Genomic DNA, 18419 nt, shown 5'->3' with positions numbered 1-18419 from the left:
ACACAGGATTTCCCATGTGCAGGCAAGAGCCTTTCCATCGACCTCACAGCTTCTCAAGAGTGTCAGAAGGGCTTGGTCTGTGGCGTACCGACTGGCAGGTAAAAGGGCTGACGCTCACCCATTTGCACCTACTGCTGTGCCATGGTGTATGTACACGTGAGCTGCCTGGCATAAGAGCAGGCCTAGGCACCGCCACTCACCCATCACACCAGTGATGCTTCAGCTGTAGCACCTGCTGCCTCCCCTCCTGGGTAGGTAGATGGGTGTGTTTGAGGGGCAGTGGCAGAGACTTCCTCAGGGCTACCTTAGCTGAGCTACCCTTCAAGGAGGAGAGAAAAGCTTGGGTTCCACACACCAGACCCAAGCATATACCCTGCAAGTGACAACGGCCTCCAGGGTTACCAGCCACTGTGCCCGGAACCACTTCCCTCCACAACCCACTCCCCTACACTGAGGCTCCCCGGGGCCCCCTAAATCCACTGAGCCCCCCACACAAACTATACTCCCCAGCAGCTTCAGCCCATGGTTCTCCCAACCCCCAACCAGACCTCTTCCACAGACCCATGCCTGGCCCCTGGCCGCGGATCTGCACAACCACGGGTCTTGCTGCTGAACAAAGATCCCCGAGTGGCTGGTTAAACTGCCCTCCCTCAGACAGGTTGAGGGTGATTCCGACTTTAGAAGTGGGTAACCGAGGGCTGGAGAAGTCAGCAACTTTCTGAGGTGGAGACAGCAGGGGATCAGAAGCGGACTTTCTCCCCTCTCACCACACCCCACTGCCTCTTTCCAGGAGTCTGAGCTCACCAGGGGCCTTTCTGGAATCACTACAAATAAGGAGCTTAGAACTCCACATTTCTCGCTTCTATTACTTCTCCAGAATCATAAGAGTTAATATTTAAGAAACACTTTCTGGGCTGTCCCCGTGGCCAAGTGGTTAAGTTCGCGCGCTCCGCTGCAGGCGGCCCAGTGTTTTGTTGGTTCAAATCCTGGGCGCGGACATGGCACTGCTCATCAAACCACACTGAGGCAGCGTCCCACATGCCACAACGAGAAGGACCCACAACAAAGAATATACAACTATGTACTGGGGGGCTTTGGGGAGAAAAAGGAAAAAAATTAAATCTTAAAAAAAAAAGGAAACACTTTCTGTGTGCCCCGCACCAGGCTAAGTTCTTCATGCATATTAACATAGGTAACCCTCACAACATTCCTCCTTGGTAAGTATTTCCTCCTTTTTAAAGATGAGGAAACAGAGAGGCTAAGTGACTTGCCCAAGTCCACCCAGCTGGGGTCTGTTTGCTTCCACAGCCCACCCTCATAACCACCCTTGCACCCTACCCCACTCTCCACCCCCTATCCCCCACCCAGTCAGGCCGGGAGGGAGGCAGTCCTGGCTCTTTGAGAACCCAGCTAGCACTGAGACAGGCTGGACCTCATCCTAAATTAGTGGTCAACCCCTAGCACTAACAATAATACTTAATGAGCATTTCCCAGAGGCCAAGCCCTATGCCAGGTGCTTTCCATCCATCATCATTTAATCCTTCAACAGCCCCGAGAGGCTGATAGGATTATGCCCATTTTTCCAGATGAGGGCACAGAGGCTCAAGAGAGTTAAGCAACTCAGGCTGAGGACACAGGATCAGTGAGTGGCAGAGCTGGGGTCCAATCCCACTTAGGTGTGTCCCAGAACCCCTGTCCTACAGACTTCGCTATGCTGCCCGCAGATCCCACACCAGCAGTTATGACACGGGCGTGGTCTCTCCTCTAGCACCCATGGACCAGCACCATCCGCATCACCTGGGCTCTTGTTAGACAGGTGGAACCCCAGGCCTTGGCCCAGACCTACTGATTCAAATCTGAATTTTATCAAGATCCTCAGGTAATTCACGGGCCCAGGAAAGTTTGAGAAGTCCTGCTCTGCCTCATATAGCTCTTCACTCCAGTTTCCCAAGGGGCCTGTGACCAACAACCGAGGCCAGGGACTGAGGGCTTCTGCCTGAGGGGAGCTGAGGGCGGGTCCCCCAATCACCCCCGCTCCTGGAAGCTAGCCCATCCCTCTTTGGAGTCATCAAGGCACACAGACCTCAACACGTATGAGTCAATGCACACATTCCCACTGGGTCGAGTGACCCTCGCGCCCTTCCTGGAGCCCCTCCAGAGGGATGGCAGAGGGTCTCACAGGCCAAGCCAGCTTCAGCCGACGCCCAGAGGCTTGGGAGAATTCCCAGGTCCTCCCAGGAAGGGGTTAAAACAGAACAAGTTGCACTTCGGCTCCAGTAATTCCATTCCCTGACAGATTTCCCTGGAGTGCTCCCTAACTGAATCCCAGTGAGGGGAGAGCTGGGGGCTGGGAGCGCGTTCAGGCAGTTTGCTTTTGCCAGCAATGTCAGTGAAACTGTCTTCAAATGAAGCAGAAAGCATTGGCTCCTGTTCCTGAGCGCCTCCTACTTGCCAGGCAAAGTGTGGGGTGAGTTAGTCCTTGCAACCGCCCCACAAAGTAGGATGATATGCACACTTCACAGGTGAGGAAGCTTGGCCACGGAGAGGTTAACTTGTCCAGCTTAACTCGTCCATCAGTAACAAGTGTCTCAATTTTCAGCCCCCTCCTATAGGCACATAGAAACCAAGACATGCTGGAAGCAAGAGTACTTTTAGGACCCTGAGCCACTTCACCGTAACAAGGAGATACTTGGAACTGAAGCCCCAAGGAATTAGCCTGTAGCTTAGCCCACCCTAGTCAGGCCAGCCTTCAATGTCAGCATCCGAGACCACTGGGGTGGAAGAGGGGCGATTCCCAGCCACCAGCCTGTGGCCCAGAGCTCTGAGGCCCCAGCAGACCCACCCACACGGACCTGGATCCCCATCTGCCTCACTGGACTAGTCCACTGGGTGGATTGTGTATCTGTGAGGGGCACCTAGCATGCTCCTGCCCCACCGGCCGTGGAGCAGGCAGGAGAAGTAGGGGCTCCAGAGGGCTCCTCACACCTTTCAGCAAGGCACTCCCCCCATGTCACACAACATCTGCAGTGCCTGCGGCACACAGGCAGGGAGTTAGTACTAAAAAAGGAAACCCAGGCAGCTAATCAGCTTTGCAGGTTTCTAGGGACATCAGCCTGTGAAGTGAGAAAAGGAGATCCAGCCACGCGGTTGCTTGGTACCCAAGCATTCCCCCCATGGGGCCACGAGCCTTGCAGGGGAGAGAGAGCCCACATCAGACTGCCACTGTTTGGAGGCAAACCCCTCAGCTGTCCTTAGGACCCCAAAGGATTAACCAAGCTGACCTCACTCACTGGCCCTTCCCCCAGCCAGAGGCCACAGCTCAATTTCTTATGTTGTTAGGAGTTTAGGGAAATCAAACATCTTGAAGGTATTACCATTTATAGAAGAGCACATTTACAATTAGCTATATATTAACACCTGGGGATTTATCTCCCACAATTCTCCGCTGGTGATGCAGGAGCCATCTAGCTCTCAGCACTGACACAGGCCAGGGAGGGTGTGGGAGTCATCTCCCTGAGAAGTCTCATTTCTCCCACCCGCAAGTCTTCCTGGGGTCCCCACCCTCCATCCACGCTTCTCTTCCTCACACCCAGCCATCTGCTCAGAGGCTGCACCAGCCTTCCCCTACACTGCCGGGAGGGCCGGGAGATGAGGGGTTGCTGAGCCAGAAGTGATTCGGTCTCAAGGTCCAGGGCTGCCTCCCAGAGAGCTCCATATGGGGGCCTGGATCAGCCTTCTTTAGAACAAAGGGGCATCTTAAACTCAACGAGAGAGCTCCTGCCTCAGAACGATTCATCACTCACCAGCAGTTCAGAGCAACTGTGCAAATGCCCTCAGAGCCAGGAAGAAACTTGTCAGCGATCAGACAGGGGAGAGGCAGTGCGCCACAGGAGTTAAGTGGGAGGGTGTAGGGTTCACACTGCCTAGACTGCAGCCCTGGCTCCTCTGAGGACCAGAATGTCACTGAATCCTCCTACATCTCAGTTTTCTCATCTGTAAAAGGGGAGATGATAAGGGCCTATCTCCCTGGGTTGTTGTGATGACTAAATGAGATAATTCATGTGAAACATTTATGCAGGGTGCCCAGTAGGCAGCAGGTGCTTAATAAGTATTAGCTTATTAATAATTAGCTAGAATTATTACAGGACAACCACCCCCAGAAGGATAGAGATATGGGATGGAGAACATTTTCCCCTTGCCAAAACTTCTGCCCTTTCTCAAGAGCAGTGGTTCTCAATCATGACACCCCTCCCCACAGCCTGCCACCTCCCCAAGATACATAGATAATTTGGGTTTATGCAACACACTCCCACAAGTGTGCACAGATTAAACAACAACAACAGAAGTTTTGCAGGACAGGGCAGTAAAGCACAGCCATCATTTCATCACCACAATTGGCAGTCCATCAGCGCAAGCAAAGCACAATTCTAGAGCTGAAACGCTCTGGCTGGCCTTTTCTCTCCTATTCAAAAAAGCACATCAGATGTCAAGTCACCACAATGTACGCTTTAAATGTCTTAAAATTTTATTATCAATTACACCTCAATAAAGCTGAAATTCAAAAAAAAAAAGCATACCAGCATGAGGTGAGTAGGAGTAATGTCATGATTGCAATAACCCTGAAATTATTCCACCATATTTTTTGTAAAGCAAATTTTTGACAGGCTTCAGAATGTTATTACTAGTATAGTGAGGTTTTATCATACTCAAAATGTTTGAAAGGCAGCACGTAATTAAAAATTGCATGTAGCCAAAATTACCCTTCAAAATTCTCTTAAATTACCCATAAACTATGACAATTGTTTATCTTTAAACACAAGAATTGTACCCAATGGACTGGGATGCTCACAACACACAGGGATATGGAAACTAAGACACACTGACCCAAGAGGTGGATGAAACACGTTCTCACTCTCGCTCGCTCACTCGCTCTCTCCCCCAACAGTGTTTGGCTACATTCTTGTCTAATCACATTCTAATAATTTAAATAAGTATATGATATAATTCCACCACCACAAATTGCTACTGCTATGCACCTCTCAACTGACCCATGCTGTGAATTCAGTCCTCCAGAACTCTGCATAAGATGGAACTGCTCCACCTGTCCCCCATGCCCTAGGCTGACCCTAGATCCCCAATGTGGGAAAAAAAGAAAGAGGCGTCCACTTACTTGCAGCCTGGATGCGAGCCTTCCGGCTGACCACCAGCCCAAAGCGGTTCTGAGCCACACACTCATAGTCACCCTCGTCTGAAAGGCTGCCTCCCGGATCCAGCCGGAAGTGATGGATCATCAAAGACCCATTGGCCAGCAGGGTGGAGTGGGTACTCTCTGGCAGCTCCACCCCATTCTTCCTCCAGGAGATTCGCACTGGAGGGGTGCCCTCCACCCTGCAGCCCAGCATTACAGGCTGCCCGGGAACTGCAACATCATCACTCGGCTCCACAGCAAATGCCAGTTCAGCAGAGTGGCCAAGACCTGCATCAGGCAGGGGAGGTGAGAGGAAGAGGAGAGGTTAGTGTGGTGTGAGCAGACAGGAAGAACGCCACACCGGAGGGTTCTAAGTTCCCTGGATCTGTGCACCCCATCCCCATCTTTCTGTAACGTGAATAGGAATCTCTATTATACACAGAAGTTTATGCATTACAAAGTGCTGTCCCATGCAGTATTTTACTTAATCAGCAGACCATCTCAGAGAGGTAGAAATTATTTGTACCATTCCCTCTTTTAGAGATAAGGAAACTGAAACCCAGGGATATTAAGCAACTTGTCCAGTGTCTCACAGCTAGTAGCGGCAAATCTGGGATCCAAAGATAAGACTGATTCCAACACAGCTGGTGCCACTTCTGTGGTGACTCTAGTTAAGCACTGAAGCCTCAAAGAGTTTCGGGATGTGACCTTCGGTAAAGTATTCAACCTGTCCTGGGGTCCGGTTCCTCATGTGTTTAAATCAGGAAGAATACGGCTTGTGTCATAGGGTAGTTGAAATGATTAACAGACTCAAAGACACTATGAAAAGTTAAAAGTTCTGGGGCCAGCCTGGCGGTGCAGCGGTTAAGTTTGCACACTCCGATTCTCGGGGGCCCCGGTTTCGCTGGTTCGGATCCCGGGTGTGGACCTACGCACTGCTTATCAAGCCATGCTGTGGTAGGCAACCCACATATAAAGTAGAGGAAGATGGGCACGGATGTTAGCTCAGGGCCAGTCTTCCTCAGCAGAAAGAAGAGGATTGGCAGTAGTTAGCTCAGGGCTCATCTTTCAAAAAAAAAAAAAAAGTCTAAAAAAAAGGGGGAAAGTTAAAAGTTCTAAACAAATATACAGTGAGATAGTAATAAATCATTGCTTCTTTTCACTGGCAAAGCCATCAGATGCTTGGCAGGCCACAGGACATGTGGGCCCAGTACCAGGTACAGGCTGGGCTATGACCCAGCTCCACTGCCTCTCCCCTAGGATGCTCGGGATTTTGGTTGTTCTGCCTCTGTCATAAGGAGAGATGAGTGGTACCAAACATCAACTCAGTTTTCCCAAAATTCAGGAAGAGAAGAGTTCCTAGAATGTTTACTCTCAGCAACCTCACAGCTCCTGCATAAGAGAAATGAGCTGGAAGAGGAGGAGGAGAAAGAAGAGATGGGGAGAAGGGTGATCACGGAATTAAGAAGACTGACAGGAAGGACAAGTGCTCCAATGCCAGGCATGATACCAAGTCACCAACTTCTCCAACAAGCAACTTACCAAACCAGTTACAACTTCAGTCCAGGAGGAATGAATCCACCTGCGCTGAAACGGCAGCCACAGACCCCTCACGTTCCCAGGGAACTAGCGATCCTAGGAGAAGCTGGCCGCTCTGCAGCAGAGCAGCGCCCTCCCAGGCTGGGGGAGATGGGGAAGGGGGGCGGGGGCTGGGGTTATGGGCGTTTCCCCTCACCCTCAGGGATATGTAATATTTTAAGACATTTGAGGGTCACACTCCTTCAAACCCCTACCCATCCTGCCCCTGTGTTTCAGAGGTCTCAGTCCCCAACGCAACCCCGCTACAGTATAGCAAATTGGGGGATAAAGTTTCTCCTAGTGCGGACGCGATATCCTGCTTCTCCGGAGGCGAGAGGAGAGAACACGGCCCACATGAGCGTCTGCTGAGAACTGGGGGTGGGAGGGGAAGGGACTAGACTTGCACCCCTCTCCTGTGAGATGCGCCCACTGAGGGAACAGGGTGGTAGTGGTGACGGAGCTCTGGGCAGCAAAGCGGCAGACCCTCGAGCCCGGGGGGAGGGACGCTCTGCGTGTGCACACTCCGGGGAAGGGCGGGCACGTGGGCACTCCTGCCCCTCGCTCGCTCTCGGTCGGTTTCTCTTCCCCCGCCTCAGCTCGCAGGCTGTCCACGCGCGGCCCGCCAGGAGTCTTCGTCCTCCTGTTCCTCGGTCTCTCCCGCGCGCTCCGGCTCCAAATCCGGGACGTGCCCTCTCTGCCCAGCGCAGCCCGCTCTGTCCCGGCCTCCGTCCCCCGGTCTGCTGTCTCCTGCCTCGGCCGCCTCGGGCTACTCTGAGCCACCGCCGGGCTCCGCGCAGCCCAGCTCGCCCCTCTCGGACGGGACTCAGCCCTGCGGTCTCCCCTAGCTCGTTTCCTGCTCTCCCCAACTTCAGCCCGTCCGCTCGCTCCTCATTTGCCGCGCTGTTTGCCCCTTGGTCCGGGCGCCGGGTCCTGCCCCGAGTCCCGAAGCCGCAGCCGCAGCGGACTGAGCCCGGTCTCTCTCCAGGGGCTTCTCAGCATCTCCCTGCCGCCCCCAGCAGCCCGGCCTCCTCGGTGCCCTCTCCCCGGGCTCCGCCCCGTCCCGCTCGGCTCCCCTCCTCGGATAAGTCCCTCCCGCCCCGGGTCCGCGCCGCTCTCCCCAGGTCCGCCCCTCGCGCCCGCTGACTCCCTGCTAGCCCTTCCCCGGCTCGGTCCGCACCGCGCGGGCGGCGGGCGCCCTCGCTCACCGTCGCTCGGCGCGGGCAGCAGCAGCGGCAGCAGCAGCGGCAGCAGGAGCCGGGGCCGGCGGCGCGGGGACGCGGCGCGCGGAGCAGCCATGGGGCTCTCGGTCCGCTCGGCTCGGCGACGCGCGGCTCCGGGGCCTCTCGCGGCTCACAGCGTCCCGCGGGGCCTGCGCCGGGGCCGGGGCCGGGGCTCCGGCCGGGGCCGAGCCCGGGCGGCGGGGGGCTGGGGCCACATGCCTGCCTAGGAGCGCCCGGGGCGCAGGGGGAGCGCCGCTTGCGCCATCTTGCACCCCTCCCCGGCGATCTGTCAGCCTTGCCCGGGGTGCGCGCTCCGCACTCGCACTGCCCGCGCCCGCCCCGCCCTCCTCCCTCCGCCCGCCGCCCCCTTCCCTCCCCTCCCGGTCCCCTCCCCCAGCCCCCTCTCCCCGGAGGCCCGGTCTGGGGAACAAAAGAGCCGGCGAGCGCTTTAAGCGGCCGGACATTCCCGGCTGCGCAGCGGACGCGCCCCCTGCGCTTTGAACTGCGGCTGGAGCGGCCGGCGCCGTCCCGGGCTGCAGCCCCGTCCCCCCTCCCCGCGGGCCGGCCCGGGTCTTCAGGGCTGGGGGAGCGGAGACCCAGCGGACTTTGGAGTGGGTCGGGGCTGTAGAGAAACACGCTAAGCTGCGGGATGTGCTCTGACCCACTCTTTCTGCTACGCCTTCCTCCACAGTGTCCAAGTCTATATTTTCGAGATAATTCCCTAAAAGCTGCACAAAGTTGTCAAAGATTCGGTTTTCCATGGGTTTCTGGTTCTTCCACCCAAAGGCTAGGACGTTTAGCTGCAAGGCCGGCCTCTCTAGACTGAAGAGTTCTGGCACTTGGGTGGACGGGAGGTAAGAGGGCCCGGGGAGAGCAGACCGACAGGACGATGAGAAGGTTCAGGTATCCCGGGTTCCGACCCCGGGTCCACCTGCGGTCCAGCCCAGCCAACAGCCGGGCAAGTCACTCTCTGAGCTCATCTGCAAGGTAAAGATAATCATTTCTTCCACCCCTAGAGACCCTTAAAGACACAGGTCCTGACAAATGACCTGGTAACTGGAAAAGCACATTGAAAGTTAAAATTCCCAGTAACATTTCTCTGCCACAGAGGAGACTTTCAATGTTTCATGTCACAATATAAGGAGACAACATAGGTCCCAGGTAAGAAGGTTATAGAAGATAGGCCTGCCTCTTTGGAGGTACATATCCACGCTAGTCCTCGAAGATCTTGAATGTGGGCCATTCACTATTGAATAATCTTCTTATGAGTCCAGCATGTTGGGCTAGTCCATCAAAATAACCCAGCATCTACTAAGTCCAGGAGTAGGAGATTTGAAGGTGGTAGTCTCTGCCTCGCTCAGCTATTTGCTCCTCTGGTGTTGGACTGGAATGGCAGAGGAGTAACTAAGTCTCTCTTTTGATACCAACTCTGGAATCTTGGGATTAGGAGTGTTAACCACACATAAAACTAACTTTGGTTCAGATGAGTAAAGAAGTGCAGTCCTCCAGAAACGGGGTAAGGTTACTAATAATGGGGTGTGTGCTGCCCAGGGACTCCTTTCTCTGTAGTAGCAATTGGAAGATGAGTTTGTGAGGCAGGACATGAGGCATATGAATGAGCGGAAGGAGGCAGTGGAGAAATTCACGGCCAGGGACCCCGGCATACCAAAGCCCTAAACCGATTTCCTTGTGAGGAAGGGCAGGAACGGGCTCTACTGGCCATAGGAAAGGAGGGAAGGGGGCCCCTCCCAGGGGCCCACAGTCCTGTAACTCCCTCCTGCAGGGCTTGAATTCTCAACAACCCCTTCTTGGCTTGTCCTAGATCGGGAGAGGTCAAATTGGTGTCCTGAGTTGCTGTCATTTTAAATTCATTTTGACAAGTGTTTAATTCGTCTTTATCACAACCCTTGGTCTGAGAGTGATATGCAAATAATGGCTATTCTGCTGCGTGTAAAATTCGCAGTATCTCTCCCTATGATCTGTCAATTAACTCGGGTCTGGCCCACCAGCCACTTGGGGGGTGGTCCTGGGCAGGACAGCCTCTGGCTCTTGGTTCCCTCCAGTAGAAAATCATGCATGGTCCAGGCTCTGTAAACATCTTAGCAGAACAGCTGCCAATTGTGATCCTGAGATGTGTGTGGGGTGTGAGTGTGGAGTTTTGTGTGTGACTGTGTGCCCATGTTTGAGTTAATGGACACAAGGGTGTTTGTGAAGGTGAGGGTTCACATGTGGGTCTCTGAGCCTGTAGGCACAGTGCCCATATGTGTGAATGTGCAGCCATGCACAGTTTTGGAGACCAGAGTTATATAGAAGAATAGTTGTTGAGCCCAAATCTCTGGAGTCGTTCGTTCAATCCTCCCTTGCACCCAAGAAAGTTCAAAAAATGTATGCCCAGGGGCCGGCCCGTGGCCAAGTGATTAAGTTCTTGTGCTCTGCTTCAGCGGCCCGGAGTTCACCGTCTGGATCCTGGCCACGGACCTACACACCGCTCATCAAGCCATGCTGTGGCAGCATCCCACATAGAAGAACTAGAATGACTTGCAACTAGGATACACAACTATGTATTGGAGCTTTGGGGAGAAAAAAAAAAAGAGGAAGATTGACAACAGATGTTAGCTCAGGGCCAATCTTCCTCACAAAACAAACAAACAAAAAATATGCCCAGATGGAAAGAGACCCCAGAGAGCCTAAAAGAGTACCATCAAAGAAATCATCTTTCCTAGGTTTAAGTCTTTTTCCTAAGTGCCTGTTGGGGGAGGAAGATGGTTCAGTTCTTTCCCATGACCACTTGCTCTCTACCCTCAAAACCCAACATTTCCCATCCTGGTAGGAAATACATTCTCTAGGGCAGAAAGGCTGAGGAAATTCTAGTCATGGCTTCCAAAAGAGAATTCCACATTTTTGGAAAATAGTTTATTAAGCCATTATAGGGACAGATACATGATCAATGCCTTGGCCTGACACTAAAGAATATCATATTTGTAAGGAGAGAAAAAATGCTGGAACAAATAATTAAATAATATAGCATAAACTAAATACAGACAAATAAATGAGCAGGTACTGATTACACTTGTCATGCATCAAGAAAAAGAAGGTTTTTAAACGAGACTCAAAAAATATAAGGCATCGATGGTAGGTGACAAAGGGATTAATACCCTGTAAAAGGCCAATAGACTGTTTTCTAATAAAAATACTGCCACAAAGACACAAACCTAACACTTCCAAATTACCCAGAGCCCAAATCATATATAATGCTAGTGAGTAATGGCCACTTTCTTATCAACTGTGAGTTATAGGCAGATACCAGATTTATTACTTATTTGCTTTTGAGAAACAATTTTCCACCCAACCTAATGGGTTATAAATTGTCTCATTTGCAGCTATTTAATTTAAACCAGAACCTCAGTGCCTGTTAAACAAGAACATGAAAAATGACTATGTGGTGTAATGCTAAGAGCCTACTATTAAAACAGTCATTTAATTCAGGGCAGTTTTTTTCCTTTAGAAAAAAAATCAAACCAGAAAAATAAAAACGAGGCTTTTGACCTTCAGAGCAATGATGAAACATATACAGTGGTGTTAGCCACAGCAACGCTGAATGCTACAGAAGAGTACAAGTGACAGTTCTGTCCTTAACGAGATACAAAACCAACATTAATAATCTTTCGTGTTATCACAGGCTGGTTGAGGGAGGGGGAGGGGAGGGGATGTGGGTGCGGATGTCAGATGTGAGTGACACCCGAGTGTAATAAACACAAATGCTGAAAGAGTCTGAGGAAGCTGCAACTCTGCTGAGAGACAGTTCACCATTAAAGAAAGAGAGAGAGAGAGAGAGACTGGTTATTTCTAATTTGGCCCAGAAGCCAGAGTTAACCCTTGATGTGCCGATCAGTTAAAAAGATGGCACTTAGGAGAAAAGATCCCACATTCTATGCTCCTATGAGAGGCGGAGGGGCAAAATCAAATAAATGACATTGTTTTCTCTACACAGAAAATAGTCGTCAAGCTTGTCCCTGTGTGGTGGGTCAACAGAAAATGACTTCAGGATTGAATTTAAAGAAAAAATGAAATGAAATGAGCCAATGACCCTTGTCTGTGCAAAGACCTCCCTTCCAGCACCTAGAGAATGAGATTCTCTTCATCCCTACCCTATCAGCTCATGTTCAAGGAGCACAGAGTGGGAAGCGGCCAGAACGTGGCACCCCTAATCCCCAATCCCCTTCTCCCCCATAAGCTTCAGCTGGGAAGGAAGGTCCCAAACCCCCCCCCATCCAGCAGACCTGCCGGCCTGCACAGAAGGGAGGGAGTAATTTTATCCTGAGCCTCTGGGTCACGTTCCCCTTTCACTGTCTCAAAAATCCCCTTGTGTGACGTGGATTCATCACCTCCTAGGAGAACCCTCCTATCTCAATCCCAGAGAGAAAGATGCAAGGGAAGCTGGACGGTCTTCTCCAAATCTGCAGTGGGGATGGGCAGTCTGCTGGGGAGGGGGCAGAGGAGGCACAGAGAGAGGAGGGAGCAGGAGGATGATGGTGAAGTGAATGGTGGACATGGGAGCCACGCAGCTGCCTCCTAGAAGCAGACATGAGGTAGTCGTGTTGTGAGGGAAGGATGCAGAGACTGAACGCAGGCAGGAGAACCACGTGGCAGTGTGGGAGAGGCAGCAGAGACCGGGAACAGCGGAGAGGACAGGAAAGAGCATCAGGGAGGAGGAGAGGGGCTCTAGAATTGGGAGAACAAGTGGACTGGGAGACAAACCACTAGTGTAGTGAAGGGGAGGGCAGGAGGGGAGAGCAAGAGAAAACAGACTTTCAAAACCAGGCACTTCCCAAATTACAAAATGCAAGGCAGAGTTGCTTTGAGGGGAGCCAGAATCACCCTCACAATCTGAGCAATGGGCACATGGGAGATGGGAGATGATGCATCCAAAATGTTAGGCATTCAGGGGCCAGCCCGGTGGTGTAGTGGTTAAGTTCCCGCACTCTGCTTTGGCAGCCAGGGGTTTGCAGGTTTGGATCCCCAGTGCGGACCTGCATACTGCTCATCAAGCCATGCTGTGGTGGCATCCCACATACAAAATAGAGGAGGACTGGCACAGATGTTAGCTCAACAACAATCTTCCTCAAGCAAAAAGAGGGAGATTAGCAATAGATGTTAGCTCAGGGCCAATCTTTCTCACCAAAAAAGAAAAAAAAATTTAGGCATTCAGAGTCTACTTGCACTCAGCCCAGCCAGACAGGAAAGTGAGCTGGGGCTGTCTTTGTAGACAGGGCATTGGAGACACTCTCAGAGTGTGTAATAAAAGGCTGGATGATGGAGGTGGGGGGCCCACAGGGCTGGGGGCTGACCTCTCTGGGGCACTGTCCTGACCTGGAGGATCAATTAGGCCTTAGTGACCACTGCCTGGACTAAGGTTTTCCAGCTCACCAACCAGCACACACACATGTGCTTCACACATGTGTACATCACATATAGCTGTGCCTCACATGTCTCTCATATATCACGTGTCACAGAATATGAGGGGAGTGAATAATCCATTTCTTCCTCTCCCCCAGCCAGAGCACCCTAGGAGGCTCCAAATGGCTTGATGTTCAGTATCTGCAGGTACACACGTGTACACGCATGGCCACATGTGTCACGTCCCATGATCCATACCAGCCTGCTCCAAACTGTACCCTCTGGGGGAGCTAAGCAGAGGGGAGTGGGGCTCTGGGCAGGCCTGGGCTGGCTCCTAGAGGGCAGGGGGTGGCCTTTGGCTGGCAGCTGTTCCCAGGGGCCTCCTCCAGAGCCTCACTGGGCTGGAGGTCCGGGTAGGTGCAAGAAACATTGGCTGCCTCTGGCAGGCAGGTAAGTCTGTCCGGCCCAGTGGTTGTCTGCCCACACCCTCCCAGCTCCCTGTCCAGCCAGTCTGCCCCTTGCCCTAGATCCACAACACTCGAAGTGAGGTCAGGAGCCTCCAAAGGCAGGGGATCCTCGGGTTCCAGGTCTCGGAGGTGGAGGTGAAGGTTCCCCTTGGATGCACTAAAGTCAGAGTGGACAATGACTTCAGCCTCCACCTGGTTCCTGCAGGCTGGGGGAGGCTTCTTCCTCCCGTTGCCCTGGTCAGAGCAGAGAACACAAAGACAAGGTGACCATCACTGAGAGTGATCATCAGAAGAATGACCTATATACCGGGGGTGGAGAGATTGACCCCCCCCCGGCCCCAGAGTGTATATTACATGGGAGTTGTTGGTAAAGGAAGCACAGTGACTGTCCTACAAGAGATGATGATCAGACCCATGGGAAGGCAGGGAGAAGAGGAATACTACCCATTTGCCCTTGCCCAGGAGTTCCAGAAACACCAGATACAGTCAGGGCCTCAGTAAAGAGGAGGAAGGGCTGAACACACCCGGGCGGGGCCACCCTCAGGTCCATGGTATTCTGCTGTGACTCGCTTAGATCTAGGTAGAGGAGGGTCTGTCCCCAACCCAGGTGAAACAGGGATGCCTGCAAACTGGCCTGCCTTTCCCCACTCACCATTAGAGGGTCCAGGGGTCTCCCGGCTAGACTTCTATCCCCAGGGAAGTTGCCATCAGGGGTCTCTACTCCTGTAGTGAGTAGGGAACTCACTACTTGATGTGGACAAGCATGGGGACCCTTTTCTCCTTTCCTCCCAGGACACTGACCTTTATGGCATCGTACACCAGAGCCTGCAGCAACAGCGTCTGCCCAGTTCCAGCAGGGGGCAGCAGGGCCCGGGTGAGGGAGGGCATGGGGCCTGCCTGGGGCAGCTCACAGCCTGCCCAGGAACCTGCCCAGCTCGGCCCACCTGGCTGAGCCCAGGAGATCTGCACAGGGGAAAGAAGCAGGAGCTCTGAGACGTTGGCTGGGAGAAGGAAGCATGAGAGAGGGCAGTGGGTGGAGCCCCTCCACAGACTCTCAGCCTCGTTGCTTTCTCTCTCCCCAGGGCTGTGGGGAAGAGCACAGAATAAGCTGAGAGTTTGGGGGTGAATTTGAGGATGGAGAAGTCTTCCTGCAGAAAAGCCTAATACCAGATGCTCTGGAAATGCCCAGAGGCTTCCAAGCCAGGTAGGATCTCTGTCACCACAGAGGCAAGGAAAGAGCGAGGAAGGACTCAGGGGTTCGAGCAGGCTGGTCAGAAAAGGGCGGGATGGGTCACTACTGCCAGCATGGGGGGGCCTGACCTACGTGGGCCCACCTTATCAGGGTCCCGGTCCCACTTGGCCACAGCCAAGCTGACCAGCCTCTTTTCTCTGTATTGGGGAGGGCTGGGTCTCAGCAGTCTCCTGGGGTCCCAGGATGAGGAGGGATCTGGGTGTTCTGGCCACCCTGAGTCACCTGCAAACAGCCCATTGGGGGCCCTCCCCTCCTTCCGTGAGAACCAGGCTGATCTATTCTGCCAGAGATGGAGGCCCATCTGCTTCCCTGCCCTGCCAAGGCTTTCATGGAGGAGGGGGAGAGTGCCTTTTCTTCTGCAGCTGGCCTAGGGAAGGCGGGGGAGGGGAGAGGGGTTACTCTCACTGGGTCACACTTTGTCCTCTTGCGCCCCCTGGTGTCCCATTTGGGAATGAGCCTCAATGTGGGGCTGCTTGACCTACCCAAGCTCCAAGCTCACCTTTCTCTTGGAGTGACCCCGGCAGTCTGAAACGCCACCACCCATAAGGCTGTGCACTTCAGCTCTGTCCTCGATGTCTGAGGGTGGTGGGGACCAGTCTTGGGGACGAGGGTGTACAAGGGACTCCAGTTCATGGGCAGCTGGGGGACTAGGGGGGCCAAGGTGGGCTCGGGAGTACAGCGTGGGGTTCCCAGTGGTGGCCGTGGAGGACAGGCCAGGGAGGGCCTCCCTGGAAGGGAAGATGGGGGACAGGCACAGGGGTCAAAGAGTGAGGGATGGAGGCAGGACTGGGATCCAGGCCAGCCTATGTCCCTGGGCAGATTCCCGCTCACCCCTGGGCCTCAGTTTCCTGGTGTGTGCAATGAGTGAGAAACTCTGTTCAAAACAACCATGACTGCAGATGGCACCCTTCCTCCCTTGGCTCCAGACATCTGGAGAGTCGGGGGCCCTCTTTCCAAGATGCTGGCAGCTACAGAGGAAGCAGCAGAAAGCCTCTGCCCACCCTCCCTGAGAGGGGAGGTCGAGGGCTCCCCTAAACCCACCCCCAATCCCTTCATCCCAGAGTCCTAACTTTAATGGGGCTTCTGGGGATGCCTAGGGCAAGTCATGGCCACTTTCCTTGCTCTCTCATCTCTGCAGCCCTTCTGGAAATATCTCCTCTGCGGTCACACTGGCTCCTTTGCCCACCTGTGGGGGCTGCGGCGCAGACCAGCACACATGCAAGCCAGGAGGCAAAGGAGGCCAAGGCAGACACCCACAATGATGCCAGTGACTGAGTGCACGTCCAAGGAGTCTGGGGAGGGAGGGAGAGAGAGGGGACAGAACAGGTCAAGGACAAGAGAAGGCCCAGGGTTCATAGATCAAGACTTCTTGTGGCTTCCTCAGGAGACCACTGGCCTGAGTCTCATCCTTTGAACACTTGAAATCTTCTGATGCAAGGAGAGGAGGGACCCACAGCCTCACAGGGACCACCACTACCTCTCTCTCCAACTGTCCTCTCCACTGGACATCTGGAAGTTGTGGTCCCTCCCCCTCAACCTGGCCTTTCAGTGAAACACATGTGTTGCCTGCCCACCAGGGCTGGTTTCACAAGTGTGCAACAAGTGTGGTCACACGGGGCCCATGCTTAGAAGGGCTCTGTGCTTGTTTTAACGCTCTGCGGTCACCATCTTGAAATTCTTCCTAATCTTTTAATAAGGGGCCTCGCATTTTCATTTCACACTAGGCCATGCAAATCACGTCATCGTTGGTCTGGTTGTGCAGCTCCACCTCATAAATCTCGTCACCTCTCCAAGCCAATCCTCCAATCAAAGCAATCCCCCAAAGCAAAAAGCCAGCATCCCATAAATTTGACCTCTTAACCGAACCACCACTGAACCACACCCATTTCCCCTTCATTTGTCCTCTCCCCACCAAACCAGAAGGGCAGCTGGCCAAAACAGTGAAATGTAGTCATGCCCAGCGGCACAGCCTTGGAAGAGATGACTTTAAGGTTAGAAGTCAACCCCAGGGGCCTCTGGGGACCTCGGGCTGCCCCAGGATGGCCCCCACTCCTCCCTTCCTGCCCTTGTACCTGAGAGCTTCTCTTGGAGGGTGATCACATCCTGCAGGCCAGAGAAGGGCCCTGGCCCCACCTCTGTGCGTGCCCCCATCTTGAAGAAGTACCTAGTGTCACTCTCGAGCCCGTGTACTTCAGCACTGAAGATGTTCCCTGAGGGGTGAGGAGGCAGGGAGAGCAGGGTTGGTGGATGGGGTGGGGGTGGGATGCAAGGATAGTCTGGGAAGTAGGACTGAGAAAGTCTGCTCCTCCTAAGGACAAATCTTAGCATCACTCTCACTACTAACTCAGCCACTGGAGAGGGTGGGAAGGCGGGAGAGGGTAGGTAAGCTCTTGCTCAGATGCCCTGAGGTGGGAGCTCTCACCCTCCGTGGTGAGCAGGGTCCACTGGTGCTCAGGCTGCGTGTGGTTGTTGCTGTACAGGATCAGATACTCCACGATCTCGCCGTTGGGCTCCGTGGGAGGGCACCAGTGCAGCCGCACGGTGGACGGCGTCAGAGGGCTCAGGCGCAGGTCAGATGGGGGTGTCGACGGCCCTGGGGTGCAGGGGAGGAGATGGGGAGAGGCAGGGTCACTGAGAGCCCAGCTCTGGGGCAGCTGGGGGACAGGCATGAGGACATGGCCTCCCTTCTTCCTCCTTCACTGGAGCAAACCACAAAGCAAAATGAGGTCTGATCCCTAAATGGGGGATTTCTGGAACACAGTTGGGAAAGATGGCTTCATCCCCATCCCTCCCCTTCTGGAAACTCCTCTCCACTCCTTGGAGCAGAGCTTCTTACTTCCACACCCAAACGCCTCCCGGGGTTGAGGAGATTGTCTGGTGTTCTGGGGACCTGGGGGCAGAGCTCAAAATTTTTAGGAAGGCTTACAGTTTATTTTATACTCTCCTACTAAGTTTGCCATCTATTCCACGGTAAAGCTTAATACAAAAATAGTGTTTAAACATATTTATCATTTAAGGTGCCCATCTCTCCTTCCACCCCAAACCTTCAAGTCAACTTGGCCAATGCCCTGAGCAGCCTTTGCCTGTGTCTGCCCCCAGCACAGGGCCTACAGGGTCACAGGAACCCCAGTGTGAGAAGGACCATCTTAGAAGACTTTGTTTTGTTTTTAGAGAAGCAGCTGAATCTGAGGCGGGGCAGGGGGAGCAAATGAGGAAGGGAGAGAAGGAGGGACACGTGGCGGCTGGTGAGTTGAGAAGGGACAGAGATTTGGGGGCTCAGGTCTTCAAGGCCCGACAGAGGGGGGGATGGGGACCCA

At 53.6% G+C, this 18419-nt stretch overlaps 2 protein-coding genes across 5 annotated transcripts in view; both read right to left on the bottom strand.

Moving 5' to 3' along the window:
* Positions 1–8206, bottom strand: part of IGDCC3 (immunoglobulin superfamily DCC subclass member 3) — a 41289-nt gene extending 33083 nt beyond the window's left edge. For all 3 annotated transcript variants that reach the window (XM_014829907.3, XM_044764702.2, XM_070499941.1), the window contains exons 1-2: positions 7972–8206; positions 5171–5476 (exon numbers count right to left, since the gene is read on the bottom strand). In XM_014829907.3, the coding sequence (XP_014685393.3) occupies positions 5171–5476; positions 7972–8062 (397 nt within the window). In that variant the 5' untranslated portion in view covers positions 8063–8206. The remainder of the gene's footprint in view (positions 1–5170; positions 5477–7971) is intronic.
* A 2676-nt stretch (positions 8207–10882) lies between these two features.
* Positions 10883–18419, bottom strand: part of IGDCC4 (immunoglobulin superfamily DCC subclass member 4) — a 37941-nt gene continuing 30404 nt past the window's right edge. For both annotated transcript variants that reach the window (XM_044764701.2, XM_070499934.1), the window contains exons 15-20: positions 17525–17695; positions 17175–17312; positions 16289–16394; positions 15602–15830; positions 14652–14813; positions 10883–14084 (exon numbers count right to left, since the gene is read on the bottom strand). In XM_044764701.2, the coding sequence (XP_044620636.2) occupies positions 13674–14084; positions 14652–14813; positions 15602–15830; positions 16289–16394; positions 17175–17312; positions 17525–17695 (1217 nt within the window). In that variant the 3' untranslated portion in view covers positions 10883–13673. The remainder of the gene's footprint in view (positions 14085–14651; positions 14814–15601; positions 15831–16288; positions 16395–17174; positions 17313–17524; positions 17696–18419) is intronic.

This window comes from Equus asinus, chromosome 2, assembly GCF_041296235.1.
Source record: "Equus asinus isolate D_3611 breed Donkey chromosome 2, EquAss-T2T_v2, whole genome shotgun sequence".
Taxonomy (NCBI): Eukaryota; Metazoa; Chordata; class Mammalia; order Perissodactyla; family Equidae; genus Equus; species Equus asinus.
The sequence above is the reverse complement of the archived record's forward strand: the minus strand, read 5'-3'. Positions and strand labels throughout refer to the sequence as shown.